Source organism: Episyrphus balteatus, chromosome 1 (genome assembly GCF_945859705.1).
Source record: "Episyrphus balteatus chromosome 1, idEpiBalt1.1, whole genome shotgun sequence".
NCBI lineage: Eukaryota > Metazoa > Arthropoda > Insecta > Diptera > Syrphidae > Episyrphus > Episyrphus balteatus.
In genome coordinates, this window is record NC_079134.1 from 38,470,153 (window position 1) to 38,483,900 (window position 13,748).

The 13,748-nt window shown below is 30.3% G+C and overlaps 1 protein-coding gene across 3 annotated transcripts in view; it reads left to right on the forward strand.

Annotated features, from left to right (window-relative positions):
- The window catches only part of LOC129905543 (hemicentin-2-like), a 456,916-nt gene that overhangs the window by 268,302 nt on the left and 174,866 nt on the right, over window positions 1–13,748 (forward strand). For all 3 annotated transcript variants that reach the window (XM_055981019.1, XM_055981020.1, XM_055981021.1), the window contains exon 2: window positions 5,414–5,612. In XM_055981019.1, coding sequence (XP_055836994.1) covers window positions 5,414–5,612 — 199 coding nt within the window. The remainder of the gene's footprint in view (window positions 1–5,413; window positions 5,613–13,748) is intronic.

Consider the following 13,748-nt stretch of genomic DNA (forward strand, 5'->3'; position numbering starts at 1 on the left):
AAATTGGACCCGGTGGGTGGCGCTTTTGCCGAAGTAGTTATAGACAAATTTCATATTTGGAGTCCGAAAGACTTGACAGATTTTTGTGAAAGTTCGTTTGTGTGATAAGTTCCATCCATGTTTTGTAAATTATAACTGTATGCGGTAGGTGGCGCTGTTGTCAAATTATATATAGAAAGACTTGACGCTGTTGTCAAGTTTTAGTTAAACTCCATATTTGGAGTCCGAACGGCTGTATAGACTTTTATGAATTTTTTTGCGTTTGATAAGGTTCATTCGAGACAGGCTTTGTTTTATAGTTGGACCCAGGGGCGTACGTTGAGTTGTCGGGGCCCCGGGGCAAGACTACATTTTTGGGGCCCCTTTGATATAGAAAATAAGAACAAATAAAAAAGGACGTATACGCCCACTTATTTTTTTTTGGGGCCCCTGATGTACCTATCATTTGTTGGGCGCTAAAATTATGTAAGTAATATTTTTTGGGGTCCCAAGATAATATGTAATTTTTCTTTCAAAAAAGCAATTTTTTTTTGGGACCCCTAAGGTAATACTTTTTTTTTAGATGAAATATTATGTGACTGGCTACCAATTCACTGAAAAATATAATGTGTCTCTCTTGTGTCCGAAGTGATTCATGTCAAGTATCTTATCTTTTTGCTTCGATACATTGTCTCCTTACGGGGCCCTGGCGTGTTGGGGGCCCCGAGGCACCGCCCCACTTGCCCCAATGGTGTGTACGCCCCTGTTGGACCTGGTACATGGCGCTGCTGTCAAGTAATGACCAAATGCAATATTTGGGGTTCAAAGAGCTCATATTCAAGGCTAATAAAAATAAACACGATTTAACTCTTTAAAATGTTATTTCCTCAATTAAAATTGTTTACCACTAAAAGGAGTAAACCTCGGAATGAATGCTAATAGAAATTTTTTTTTGTTCAATACCTTCGGTTTGGCATTATATAACATACCTCAAAAGTATAGAAAAATCTCATGTCCGCAAGTCGTGATTTTCAAGGTCAAAGCGTGAAATGGAGATTTTCAAAATAAGCAATAAAAGACAATGGTATTATATTCACATATGATACAATACTTCGAGGTATTTTTTAATGCTGATGCCAAAAAATCTAGACAAGATCAAGACAATCTGACGTCTCTAAAAAAAGTTATACCTGTTTTTTAATTGTCAACCCATATTATTATAACAGTTGCAAACTTACTACAGAAAAACCCTTAAAAGTTATGGTAGAGGGACAAAATTTTTATGAAGGTTTTCATATTCATTATCATTAAGAATCAAAACAATGCAATGAAAAAAACATTCATACCTATGAAAAATTGGTATTTTTTGAGAAAAGGGACAATTTTGGGATATGCACTAAATAACATCCTGGTACAATCTTATAATTAGTGCTGATAGGCAAATTTTTTTGTTTGTATCTTTGTTTGGATATTCTATAACTTATGTCAAAAATAAAAAAAAAAATTTTTTGTAATCAGCATTAAAAAATGCCTCGAAGTTATGTAATTCTTGAAATTCTAATTTCGAAAATCTCCATTTCGCGATTTGAGCTTGAAAATCGCGACTTTCTAGACTTTTGAGGTATGTTATAGAATGCCAAAACGAAGGTATTGAGAAAAAAAAAAATTCTATTAGCATTCATTCCGAGGTGAAACACTTATTTGACTGGATTATCAAATTTTAGTAGCGATTGCAAGTGATTGAAAGGAGTTCGAGACACATAAGATTAAGTTTTTAAAAACATTTTTTTACTATTTGACGAAAAAAACCCGTGCCAATAACAGAAAAAACAGTGGCATGCATACAACATACATATCGCCTGGGAAAGCAAAATTATTGTAACTCCATATAGGATCTGTTAAGGACATAATACCATTTTGCTTTCCGCTGAAGATTTATGTTGTTATACCTTAATTATGTTATTAAGGAAACTACGTACACATTCCAATTAAAATTATAATAGATAGCTGTCAGACAAATGGTTTGCTTTTTTTTAATACTTTATACAATTTTATGTTTGTGTTCCATATATCAAGTTGTGGCCCGATTTTTTTTGTATTGGAAAAGGTTAACACATTACAAAGCCAAAAATTGAAAATAAATACAAGAAAAATGCGGAACGAAGTCCGCCGGGTCAGCTTATTAAAAAGTTTAACTAAGCTTAATTTGTAAAAAAAATATATTAAGACAGACTTTCAAAATAATAATTATTATTGTTTATAGTCTTAAAAAAGTCAAAGAATTCATACTTTCTGATACAAAATAACGTACAAAAAGGGAAAAGCTCCAAAAGACGTTTCCTATGGAATTCACGCGCAGGTAAATAGGACAAAAAAAATTTAAGAAATTTTATTTTTACTTGCGATATAGGTACTATATGTATATCAAGTTTTGCATTCGTACAAAAAAAAGTTGAGATAGCATTTTTCCCCCTGACATTACGATGATAGAGAATGCCAAAAAAGTGATTTCTACAAAATGACATACCAATTTTTTTTGAAAACGCTTGAATTCAAATGGGAAATCTGACAGAATCATTGGACCTTGACGAACCAACACATCTTCGCCATTGAGTTTTTCACAAAAATGGTAGCTTCAATTAGATTTGCCATTAACTTCTTCTTTGTACATTGCAAAGTTTAGGTGGCTGTATGTTCCGAAGCATAATAATGGGCGCTACTTCTTTCGGCTCTAAATGATGTTGAGGCAGTCCTGGTATGCCCAATGAATTCAAAAACTCCGTTTGGTAATTTGATACATTGCATTCATTTTTGTGATAGGGTCAACCGATTTGTAGTCAAAAAATTGTGCATTTATAGCGTTTAAAATTGTTGCATTGATTTCAGAAACATTTTTATTTGTACCAGCTATTATTGCACGTTCACTCAGCCAAGCATGATTTTTGTAATTTGTTTTAATACTTGGAAATACACTTATAAATTGCTTTGAAGTGTAATTCGGCCTTCAGAATCAAGTGCCATTATTCCATTAACAATGTCCAATAACTGCTTAAATTACAATAAATTTGTTAATGTTCATTACAATAAACCAGTTTTTTTTTGGTTTTAATTTATTTTCAAACAGGTTCTATTTTTTTTTTAAATGTGCACTCAGCGAAGGGGGTTAGCTAGTATTATATAAAGAAAATGATTATATGGTATGTGTCATGTATATTTTTTACTATAACTTTTATTTAATTTCACTATGTTTTTGAACGTAAATAAGTTATTTAAATAAATTTGAACTTAGTAAAATATGTTAAGGTCTCAAAATTTTAATGAAAGCTAAATTAAATAGGTATTTAAATATTTGGTATTCTGAAAATATGGATTACATTTTAAAAAGTTTGTTAAAGCTTTCAATATTATTTACTCGTATAACAGTGAAACATTTAAATCCATTTTTTCCCAAAGGGTCTTAAAAATATGATAAAAAGATACAGTAATGAATATGTCTGTTTTTCTTTTCATAAAAAGATTCAGTGAATCCTAAAACCTTGTTTTTTTACAAAAAAAAAATATATATTTTATTAAATAGTGTACCAAATCCCGGTCTATGTGGAAAGGATATATTTTTTTATCTACCACAATATCTTTTTTATTTCACGTGCCTGGTCAGAGATTCAGATAAATATTATTTTTAGAAAATCATAGGGTCCCAAAATGATGTCTTATGTTTTTCTTTTTAATAATATTTTAAAAATGAGATTCAAAGAATTCTTAAATAATTTTTAGTCAGTAAAAATATGTGAAAATCATAGGGTCCCAAAATATTACAAGTAAGGTTTGCATGTTAAATGTACAAAACAAGTTTATATTAGGTATCTGAAATTTCTAGAAACTTTAAATTTAAGTTTAGACCTTTATTGTATAACTAGGCTTTAAAATTGTCTTTTTAAGGTCCTAATTTTATTTTATATACCTACTGTTGAATTTTGGTTTGTTATTTTTTGTAGAAATACTAAGTTTAGGTTTGAAAGTTGATTTGGACATAGTATCAACGAATTGTTGTAAGACTTGAAAATTTAGTAAATTTTGGAATATGCATGAGGTCCAAAATATTTTAACTTTGTCAATTAGATAGATACAATCGAATTGACCAAGCCTATCTATAAGTAATATAATTAAAGTAAAAAATTTCTGGAAGCTTCAATATATTATATGGAAGACTTTTTTTGGACTTTTAGGGTCCCAACACTATCCTCTCAACTTTTTATTTTTATTTTTTCAATTTTTTATTTGAAACTTAAATTTAGAAAAAATCACGACAAAGCAAAAACTTGAGCAAAATCGTGTGAAAACCAAGGGGCCCCCAAAAAACCATCGAATCCCTAACTTGCCCTTAAAGTAACAGAATCACAAGTTAAGACTAAAAAAAGATCAAATTCCTTCAGAAACATCACAAAAAAAAGTAAAAGGAAAAAAAAAATTCACTAAATAAGACAAAGAAGTAGGATCCAAGGTAGTTAGGTAGATATTGTATTTATGCATATCCACGAGCTATACCTATACCACCTGCCCTTAGAGAGAGAGAGCAAGGGAAAATACAAAAGAAATACCAAGTAAGGTACTCATTTTAATTTTCTCAACTTAGCCCAGGACAATAGAACAGGTATAAGTGGGATGTGCAGGTTGGAGGTGGAGTTGAGATATAAGACTATATACAAAACAAGAAAATATCCTTGAATTTGTATATTTTATTTTTGCCTTTTTTATTGCTTTATCCTTGCCCGAAGGAAACAATCTGACTGTTTCAGCTTTGACATAATGTCCAAATGTAGGTATCCTTATATCTATATACCTATACTATAATCCCTAGGGAAGATGCAAAGTCATCGTCCTTCTCCCATTAGAACACAAACCAAACACGAAAATGTAAGGTGCAATAAGATACAAACAACCAACTAAATGAAAATGACTAAAGGTATAAGGTAAGGTAGGTTGGATATTTCCAAGGACTAAAGCAAAAGGAATTCTTATTTTTTTTTTTTTTTTTTTGTGAGTTGTCTTTTCTTTTGCTTTTTGGTATTTTCTTTAAGGATGATATTTGGCCTGTAGCACCTAATTGGGTATTTTTGAGAAGAAGTAACAGCAATGAAAAAAAAAACCTAAGAACCCAAAAATACAAAACAACATGAGAAAAAAAAAAATAAAAAAACACAAAAGGCACAATTTATTGTATTAAAGCGAGTGAATTGGGGCTTACCCTTTTTGAAGGGTAAGATTATACTTTTGGGTATATCTGTATATGTATAATTATTATATTTTTTGTGTTTCTTCTTCATTAAGTTCTTCATTTGCTAATTAGTTTATGGGTATTTTTTGTGTTTTTTTTTTTTTTTTGTCTTGTGTATTTATATTAAATTTTTTTCTTTCTTCTTATTTCTAATTTCAGGTCTTACGATCATCACTTCATTAACTCAAGCAGACGAGTCCTTAGATACACGAGAAGGTGCTGATTTAACGTTAAAATGTCGCTTCACTGAACATTATGAATCGAATAATTTCTCATTTTATTGGGCGCGATGGACAGCGAATCCGGTGCAATTTGATAATGTGGCTATTGGTGATGTTCCATTGAATTCACAATACAGGTGAGTTGTCTTTTTTTTTTTTTCTCTTTTTTGTCTGTTTAATGAATTAGAAAACAGAGTGAAGTGTTTTAGTTGACGAAATAGAAATAATTTGATAGAAGGAATAAATTTGAAAATATTGATTTTTGGGAAGACTACTGAATTTCTTCAAAGTAAACAAAGTTTTTGAATGGAGCTTTTGTACATTAAATTAAAATAAGTTGATAATTACTCCATACAGAGACATATAATGTAGCTAATGACTAGGAGACAATCAAGACTCTTCCAAAGATATCTCAGTTGTCAAATTCCGATAAGTAGTTTAGAAGTAATGATAGAACAGATGAACGTATATAAATTTCCTCATAACTTCTCAACTACTAAACATCATGTAAAAAATGAGATATCGTTTAAAGCGTGTTGCTTGTCCGCTGGTTATAGGACATGGAAGTTCGTCTTAAATGGCTCTCTCTAGAGGCGGAAGTCAAGAGATAATAATATAATAGGTATTTAATATGGAGAAGGTGTAAAATCTGTTCGATTCTAAATCTGAAATAGAAAATTTCCTCACATTCAATTAACGTTTTTTATGGGTTTCAATGAATTAATTATTCAAAAATTTTGTCTAAAAAATAGGTGTTGTAGTGATTTTTTGCACTTAAATAGGGCTGCCAAGTACTTAGGTACTCGTATATTTGAAAGATGTCACTCGACATTTATAAGAAGATTTTAGCCTTTAACTCTATTTGATACATGATACATTTTTGCTAAAAAAAAATAGGTGTTGTTGCCTTTTTTAGCATTTAGATAGGGTTGCCAAATATTTTCTCGTATTTCAGAGGTGGCGCCTGACATTTCTTAGTAACAAGGGGGTCTGCCTTTAAACTTGATGTCCATTGAAGCTTTTAACACTATCCAAAATTTTACATTTCGGCAAAAAAAAAAATAGGTGTTGTAGGCGTTTTTAAGCTTTTGATTAGGGTTACCAAGTACTTGCTCGTAACACCCGACATTTCTTGGATATGAGACAGTCTGTCCTTAAATTTGATATTTTAGCTTGTTACTCTATCAAATATGAGAAATTGTAGCTAAAAAGTAAGTGTTGTAGCGTTTTTAAGCATTTGAGTAGGGATGCCAAGTTGCTTGTATATCAGATTTGGCACCCCACATTTATTAGGTCAAAAAGTGTCTCATAGACCTCTACTGTATAAAATAATATACATTTTGGTGTTTTTTTTTTAGTGTTTTCAAGCATTTGAGTAGGGTTGCCGAGTACTTGCTTTAAAAATTTTCTTATTTGAAAAATATGAAAAATTTAGTCATATGGCGATAATTTTTCTTTTAAAATAGGGTTGCCAACATATAATTTCCCAATTTGAAAGTGGCAACCCTACTTTTTTTGTATTTTCTTTATGAACTTATCTTTCATTTGACACCAATTATAACCTCTAATTTATGAGCTAAGCAACGGTTTCTTTTCCCAGATCAACCCAAGATATCAAAGCACATATCATCATAGGACAACTCATCATAAAAAAGTCATCACAATTTCTAAATTCAGTTGAAACCACCTCTCCGACTATTTGCAGCAAATTAAATTTTCTACTCAAATAGACTATTTTATTGCTTATTCGTCCTTCACCCTTGAAAGTGTTGTCCGCATGTTCGACCTTCTCACCAGGACATTTATATCCTTAATTTTTTTTATTAATAGCTATTTCTGTTTGTCTGTTTTAATTATATCATTAAGCAATATTTACTCGCATATACCTATAAATTTTATATAAAAATTTTCTCCTCAAACCGTTGTAACAAATTGCATCACGAGGTCTGTAAAATAAGAATCAGTTAATTGAATGATTTCCTTTCAACTTCCTGTTCGCAAGCAATTGCTCATTTCCGTTTTGCAACGTGCTGCAATCTCTCTGTATAGATGTAGTAGTTGCTGAACATTTTTATAACCTTTTACTCTCTACACAGATCCAGTATAGTAAAATGTTGCTATATCATATAAACGTTTCATGGAATTGTTTATCTTTTTTTTTTGTATTTTTTATATAAATAGCAATATTTTCCACTACATCATTTTAAAATTTTACACTCGATTTACATGACCATTTACGATGCGCGCGGTTCCTTTGTCCTTTTTATAAACAACTTCTCTCACTCTTTCCACCAAACACGATAAAACTGGCATTAAAAGTCTACCAAAGCCATTTTTTTTTTCTATATAACTAAAGCTATCCTATAATACACCTATAGTAGTTGTATATAGTTAAACATTCTCCGGGATGCACATCCTTGCAAACAGTTTGCTTTCACTTGCCAACTTTTTTAATCGCACACACACGTTCACTATTATAATCGCAAACCTATTGTAAAACGTGAATTTTCAAAAAAACACCATATAGGATCTACATTATATGGTGTTTGTGTGTGTGTGTGTGTGTGTGAATCCATAAGGAATTTATGTTGGTTTTGTAAATTGCTATATTTAGGTACTTTCAAGTAAATTATAGGCAATAAACAATCAACGATTCTGACCAACTTCAATGACTTCGAGAACGACGACGACGACAGAAATACATAATGTGACTCTATGTTTAAGGATTCAATAACAACAACAAAAATGCACATCATATAGATAAATACGTGTCCTTCGATTTTATTATTGACATCGATATGGTCCAATTCAACTTCCTGCATCATGACAGCAGCGAACTAGGATATAATATCATAGTTCTTTTTCGTATTTTTTCGACCTAAGGGTAATAAAATATTGCAAGGAGCGCGAAAAAAAACCAGGACTCACAACTATGTATATTGCAATGCGCCTAATTTTTCTCTTCCTTTTCAAATTTATGTCGAAAGTTATAATAGAATCGAGCTATACTCCAACAAAACCAAACCGAAAAAAAAAGCCCAAAAATTATTATTGTTTCAGGACTTTCTCAATGTGCAGATATAAATATACACAGAAGATCCTTGTGCAAAAAAAAAAAATGGTGAAAGGCGAAAAGTTAAAACGAAAAACCAAGAAGAACAAGAAGTGAAAATAAAAATGATTGCCTCTGTTAGAGGAAACAAAAAATCAAAAAAAAAAAAAAAAATGATTCCGGAAGGAAAAATCTTCTTTTCTTTTGCTTAAATAGCCATAATCTTTCATGAGTGTGCGAATTTTTAGATTTTCTACTTCTTCTTCTTCATCGTCATGGTGAATCTTTTATCTATATATAGAAATATATCCTTGAAATGGCATACAGAAGGACTTATAAGCAAAAAATAAAAAAAAAAATTAATTTATTTTATTTTATTTTTGGCAGCAAATGAGAGAGATATCTAAATTTGTAATAGGATGCGTGGAAACGACAACGGGCATCTAGGCAAAATGGCTATTGAACAAAATTAAGTGTCATCTCAAAAGATCTTGAAGGCATTTATCCTTGAAATAGGACAACCAATTTAGTGGTATGTTTTTATTTTTTTGAGCTTTTTGACTGACAAACGATAGGTCCTTAAATAATGGTCTATTTCGTTTATAAATTAAATAAATATTTTTATTTCCTGAAGTTGAATGTCCTTTGACATTTTTTTTTTTGATGTGATGGTGCTATTATTATTATTTTGATGATTTTATATAACAAAGAGGGACAATTCCAAAAGTTCTTAAGTGATTTAAAATATTTTCGTTTTTTTTTTAGGGATTTAATTTTAGAAATTTCATCTTGAACATTTTTGGAGTTTTTTTTTTTTTTTTTTGATAAATTCGTCAAATTCTTGAAGTTTTTTTTTGCAATCAAGTCTACATTATTAAAGAAAAAACGTTTATACATAATTATAAAAACTTTTTTGCATCCCAAAGAGTCAATATAAATAAAAAAAAATATGGTCCACCTTTAATTTTTCTTTTATAAAAACAATCATTTAATTCTAATTTAATAGTATTTCATTTTTTTAATAGTCTTGAAAAACATTTTGACTTCAGTCTGTATAATCTTTGTTTTTAGAAGCAAACATACGAAAATGCGGCTAATATGGACCACCATTTGTTTTATATACATATATTCGCTTCCGCCCAATTAACTATATATTGAACTCGTTTAAGCCTTCGAAATACATACAAGAAAAAAATCAAAAAGATATCAAATATGGCCTGGGAAAATTTAACCAACGTCTCATATCATAACACACACTGAGTTTTTTTCACTCCATAATTTACGAAAAAGGTTGAAATTTTAGTTCTCTACCGTTTTCCCCCTTTCTCATCTTTAGATGATTTGGGTGTCAGTTTTCTTTTGTTATAAAGTAACTTCAGCCATAGGCTTTAATAAAGTTTTAAAGCTTTAAAGAAGTCATATCTTTGAGGGTGGTATGTGACCACAAGCGTGCAATGTTTCCGAATATTTAATTGGGTTTCTCTAGCTCTTCCCAAGTTGCGCTGACTTTTCTTCAACTTTTTTAAGTTTCGGTCTTAAAACTATTAACCGTTTTCATATTTAAAAGAAATTTTTCCAATTTTTGTTTGAAAAGTTATAAAATAACTTTTTTTTCAGATGGAAAAGTTATAAAATAACTTTTTTTTTTCAGATGGAAAAGTTATAATCTTTTATATTTAAAAACAAAACCGACTTCCATGGATCAAATCAGGGTTTTATGGTTTTTCTTATAGTTCCCATGGATAGCCACCAGCTATCCAATACAAAAAGAATTATCAAAAAAAAAAAAAAAAGACGAATTGAATACCTCCTCCTTTTTGGAAGTCGGTAATAAAATAACTTTTTTTCGTTGGAAAATCTTTAAAATAACTTTGTTGAAGCAATGGTAGCAACGTTTTAGCCAGTTATACAATAAACCATCAAAATAAGATTCCTTACAACCGAAAGGTACATCGTTCTGAAAAAAAAACTTTGAACTAGGAACCCTTTTTTTCGTCTTTGAGACTAGTAAAAAAAATGCATTTTTAACCCATTTGCTAATTTTAAAAAAATATAGAAAAAAATCTTACAGAAAGAATTTTCAGAGTTAAAAGGTATAAAATAATTTTTTCTGGAGCATTATTATTGTTTGCAAACTTATTTCCAACCGTCTACAAATTAAGGAGCTTTAAATAATCTGGTAATAACGTTCTAATCGAGAATTAAAAAAAAAAACTACAAAATAGGTTTCCTTAAAACCAATAAACCATGACAATAACGCTGTGTAAAAAAAAAAAAAAAAAAACAACTTAAGGAGCTTTAAAAACAAAGCGTTTTGTGTGCCCTGTTTAAGACTATTAAATAAAGAACTTTCTTAACCTACTTTTTAATTTTCAGATGGAAAAGTTATAAAATAACTTGTTGGATTTATAAAAACGTGTTGGCAACTTACTTCACCGTCTTAATACCAATTAACAACCTTTTTTAAAATACATCTCTAAAAGGCTTTTAAAGAACGTTTAAGGAGGGTAAAAAGCAAATCTATTTTAAACAATCAAATATTAACTCAAATAAGAAGTTTTTAAGTGACGAAACAGTTCATCTGTTTTACCATAACTTCTAAAATACTTTTCCAAATTTAAAAAATGAGGTATTGTTGGAAGGGTCTTGATAGTTTGGTGGATATAGAACATAATATCCGGTTATATTAAATTGAATGTGACGCCCTCTAGAGGTGAAAATCAAATCTATTTTAATGTACAATACTCTAAAAATACCCAAAATTATTTTAAATTAAAGAAGTTAAAAATATTGAGTAGGCACAATAAAATCCTACTCAATTAAATCTATATTGTCTGAAAAAGTTGACCTTTCTGTTTAAGTGGTAATCTATCATTCAATATCATCTTCCCTTTTTTCGGTCCCTTTAAGATATTTAAATTGCTTAGGTTTTCAGTTTTTGTGCCCTTTTTTAAACTTTAACATTTTCAAACAAATTAAACGTTTTCATATTTTATTTTTACTTTTTAACCTTTTTGAATAAAATTAGACTTTCACAAAAAAAAAGCCTACATTAAACCTACGCAAAGCCACAATTCATAAAGCAATTGCATTGCAATTACCATTTTGTGAGCTGTGAACTGTGCGAGTTTGGTAACAAATCATACGAAATTATCCATAAAAACTCAGCTATAAACTTATTGGTGCCCATTAATAACTTGACTTTGTTGTTGTTGTTTTCATCCTATCCTTAATTTTCTTTCACTTTTGTTTTTGTTTTAAATCCCTTGTATAACGGAATATAGTAGGTATATTATGTACACAAAATACACACCATGACTTATTGAATGTGAGCCTACAACAACAATTTTTATACCAAAATAAAAAGGAGCTATCAGGATATTGTGTGCCTGTGTGACATGCAAAAGCATTTTTCTTCTAAGTAGCTTTTACTTTTCCATATCATATATCCTCCCCATGAGAGGGTTAGTATTAAAACTTAACCTCCCTCACACACACCCTGGCCCCTTCCCCATTTCATTCTTATGCCAATAAAAATTGAAGCAGCCAGAGACAAGACAAGATGGTATAGAAAAGAAAAAGAAAAGAAAAGTCAAAAACAAGAAGAAAGAAGGTTGTAAGATAGGTAAAGAAAGTAGGTACAAAAAAAAATCTAGAAAAACACGACTTGCTTTTCTTCTTGAAAACAGTGTTTTATCATTCCTTATTTGTACAAGCTACGGCTCCCTGGTATTTATTAGTTGCTTCTCTTCTAATATCTTTTTTCACTTTACTCACTCTCTTACTTTTTCTATCTCATTTTTCTGATGTTCCTATACACTTTCTTCCTGTCGTCGTCCTTGTGAAGCTGAAATAAATCCAATAAACCTTTCTTTCTTTTTTTTCTTGGTAAGCAGGTGCTTGTTTCACTCTTTGCATCTTTCACTCACTTTTCCATGATGGAATTTTTTTTTTTTAACTTTTCTTCACACGAAAAAAAAAATGAAACAAGAAAAGGCTTTTGCGCTTTCTTAAAGATGACGACGAAAAATTGTGTTCTTAGTGGCTGAGTATGGAGATTGTTTTTTATTACATACGAAGATGAATTTTAGAGAACAAACACAAAAAAATGAATGAATTATTCATATACTTCTTTTTTTCTTGAACCTACCCTATTTCGCCTACACCTAATTTTGCATATAGTAGAAGAAAGCTGATGGGTGGTTTTTGATAAAAAAAATAGGTAATGCCACAGAGGTTGCTTTTTGTTCGTTTTGGTAAAGGTTAACCATTCTTTGAAGATTTTTCTCAGATTGAGGGAGTTGTATTGGTTTTGAAAAAAAAATTTAAAATATTTAGTTTATCAATTTGGTGAAAATCCCGAAAATCCAAAATTCCGAAAACGTAAAATCCTGAAAATAAAAATTCATGAATTCAGAAATCCCGAAATACTTATAGAAAATCCAAAAAAACCGAAGGTACCTAAAGAAAACCCAAAATGCTGAAAATCCAGAATCCCCCAAACTCAAAATCCCAAATGGGATCCCGAAATCGCGAAAAATTATATAAACTAAATAAAATGATCAAAGTTTCAGAGAAAGCTTCAAGTTCGAGGTCAAAATACCAAAAGTCTAAATTCAGAAATCCAGAATTCTCCAAAATCCCGAAAATCCAAAAAAACCCAAAATTCTGAAAACCCAGAATCACGAAAACTTAAAATCTCGATGGGATTCCAAAATCGCAAAAAATTTTACTAAATGAAAAATATACTCAATGTTTCAGTGAACAGAGGTTGCTTTTTGTTCGTTTTGGTAAAGGTTAACCATTCTTTGAAGATTTTTCTCAGATTGAAGGAGTTGTATTGGTTTTAAAAAAGAATTTAAAATATTTAGTTTATCAATTTGGTGAAAATCCCGAAAACCCAAAATTTCGAAAACGTAAAATCCTGAAAAATGTATGAATCCAGAAATCCCGAAATACTTAAAGAAAATCCAAAATCCCGAAAGTACCTACAGAAAACCCAAAATCCTGAAAATCCAGAATCGCCAAAATTCAAAATCCCAAATGGGATCCCGAAATCGCGTAAAAATATTAAAGTTTCAGTTAAAGCTTCAAATTCGAATTCAAAATCCCGAAAATTTAAATTCAGAAATCCAGAATTCTCGAAACATTGAAAATCCAAAATCCCGAAAATCCGAAAAACCCTAAATCCTAAACATTTTGGGGATTTCGGCTTTTTTAG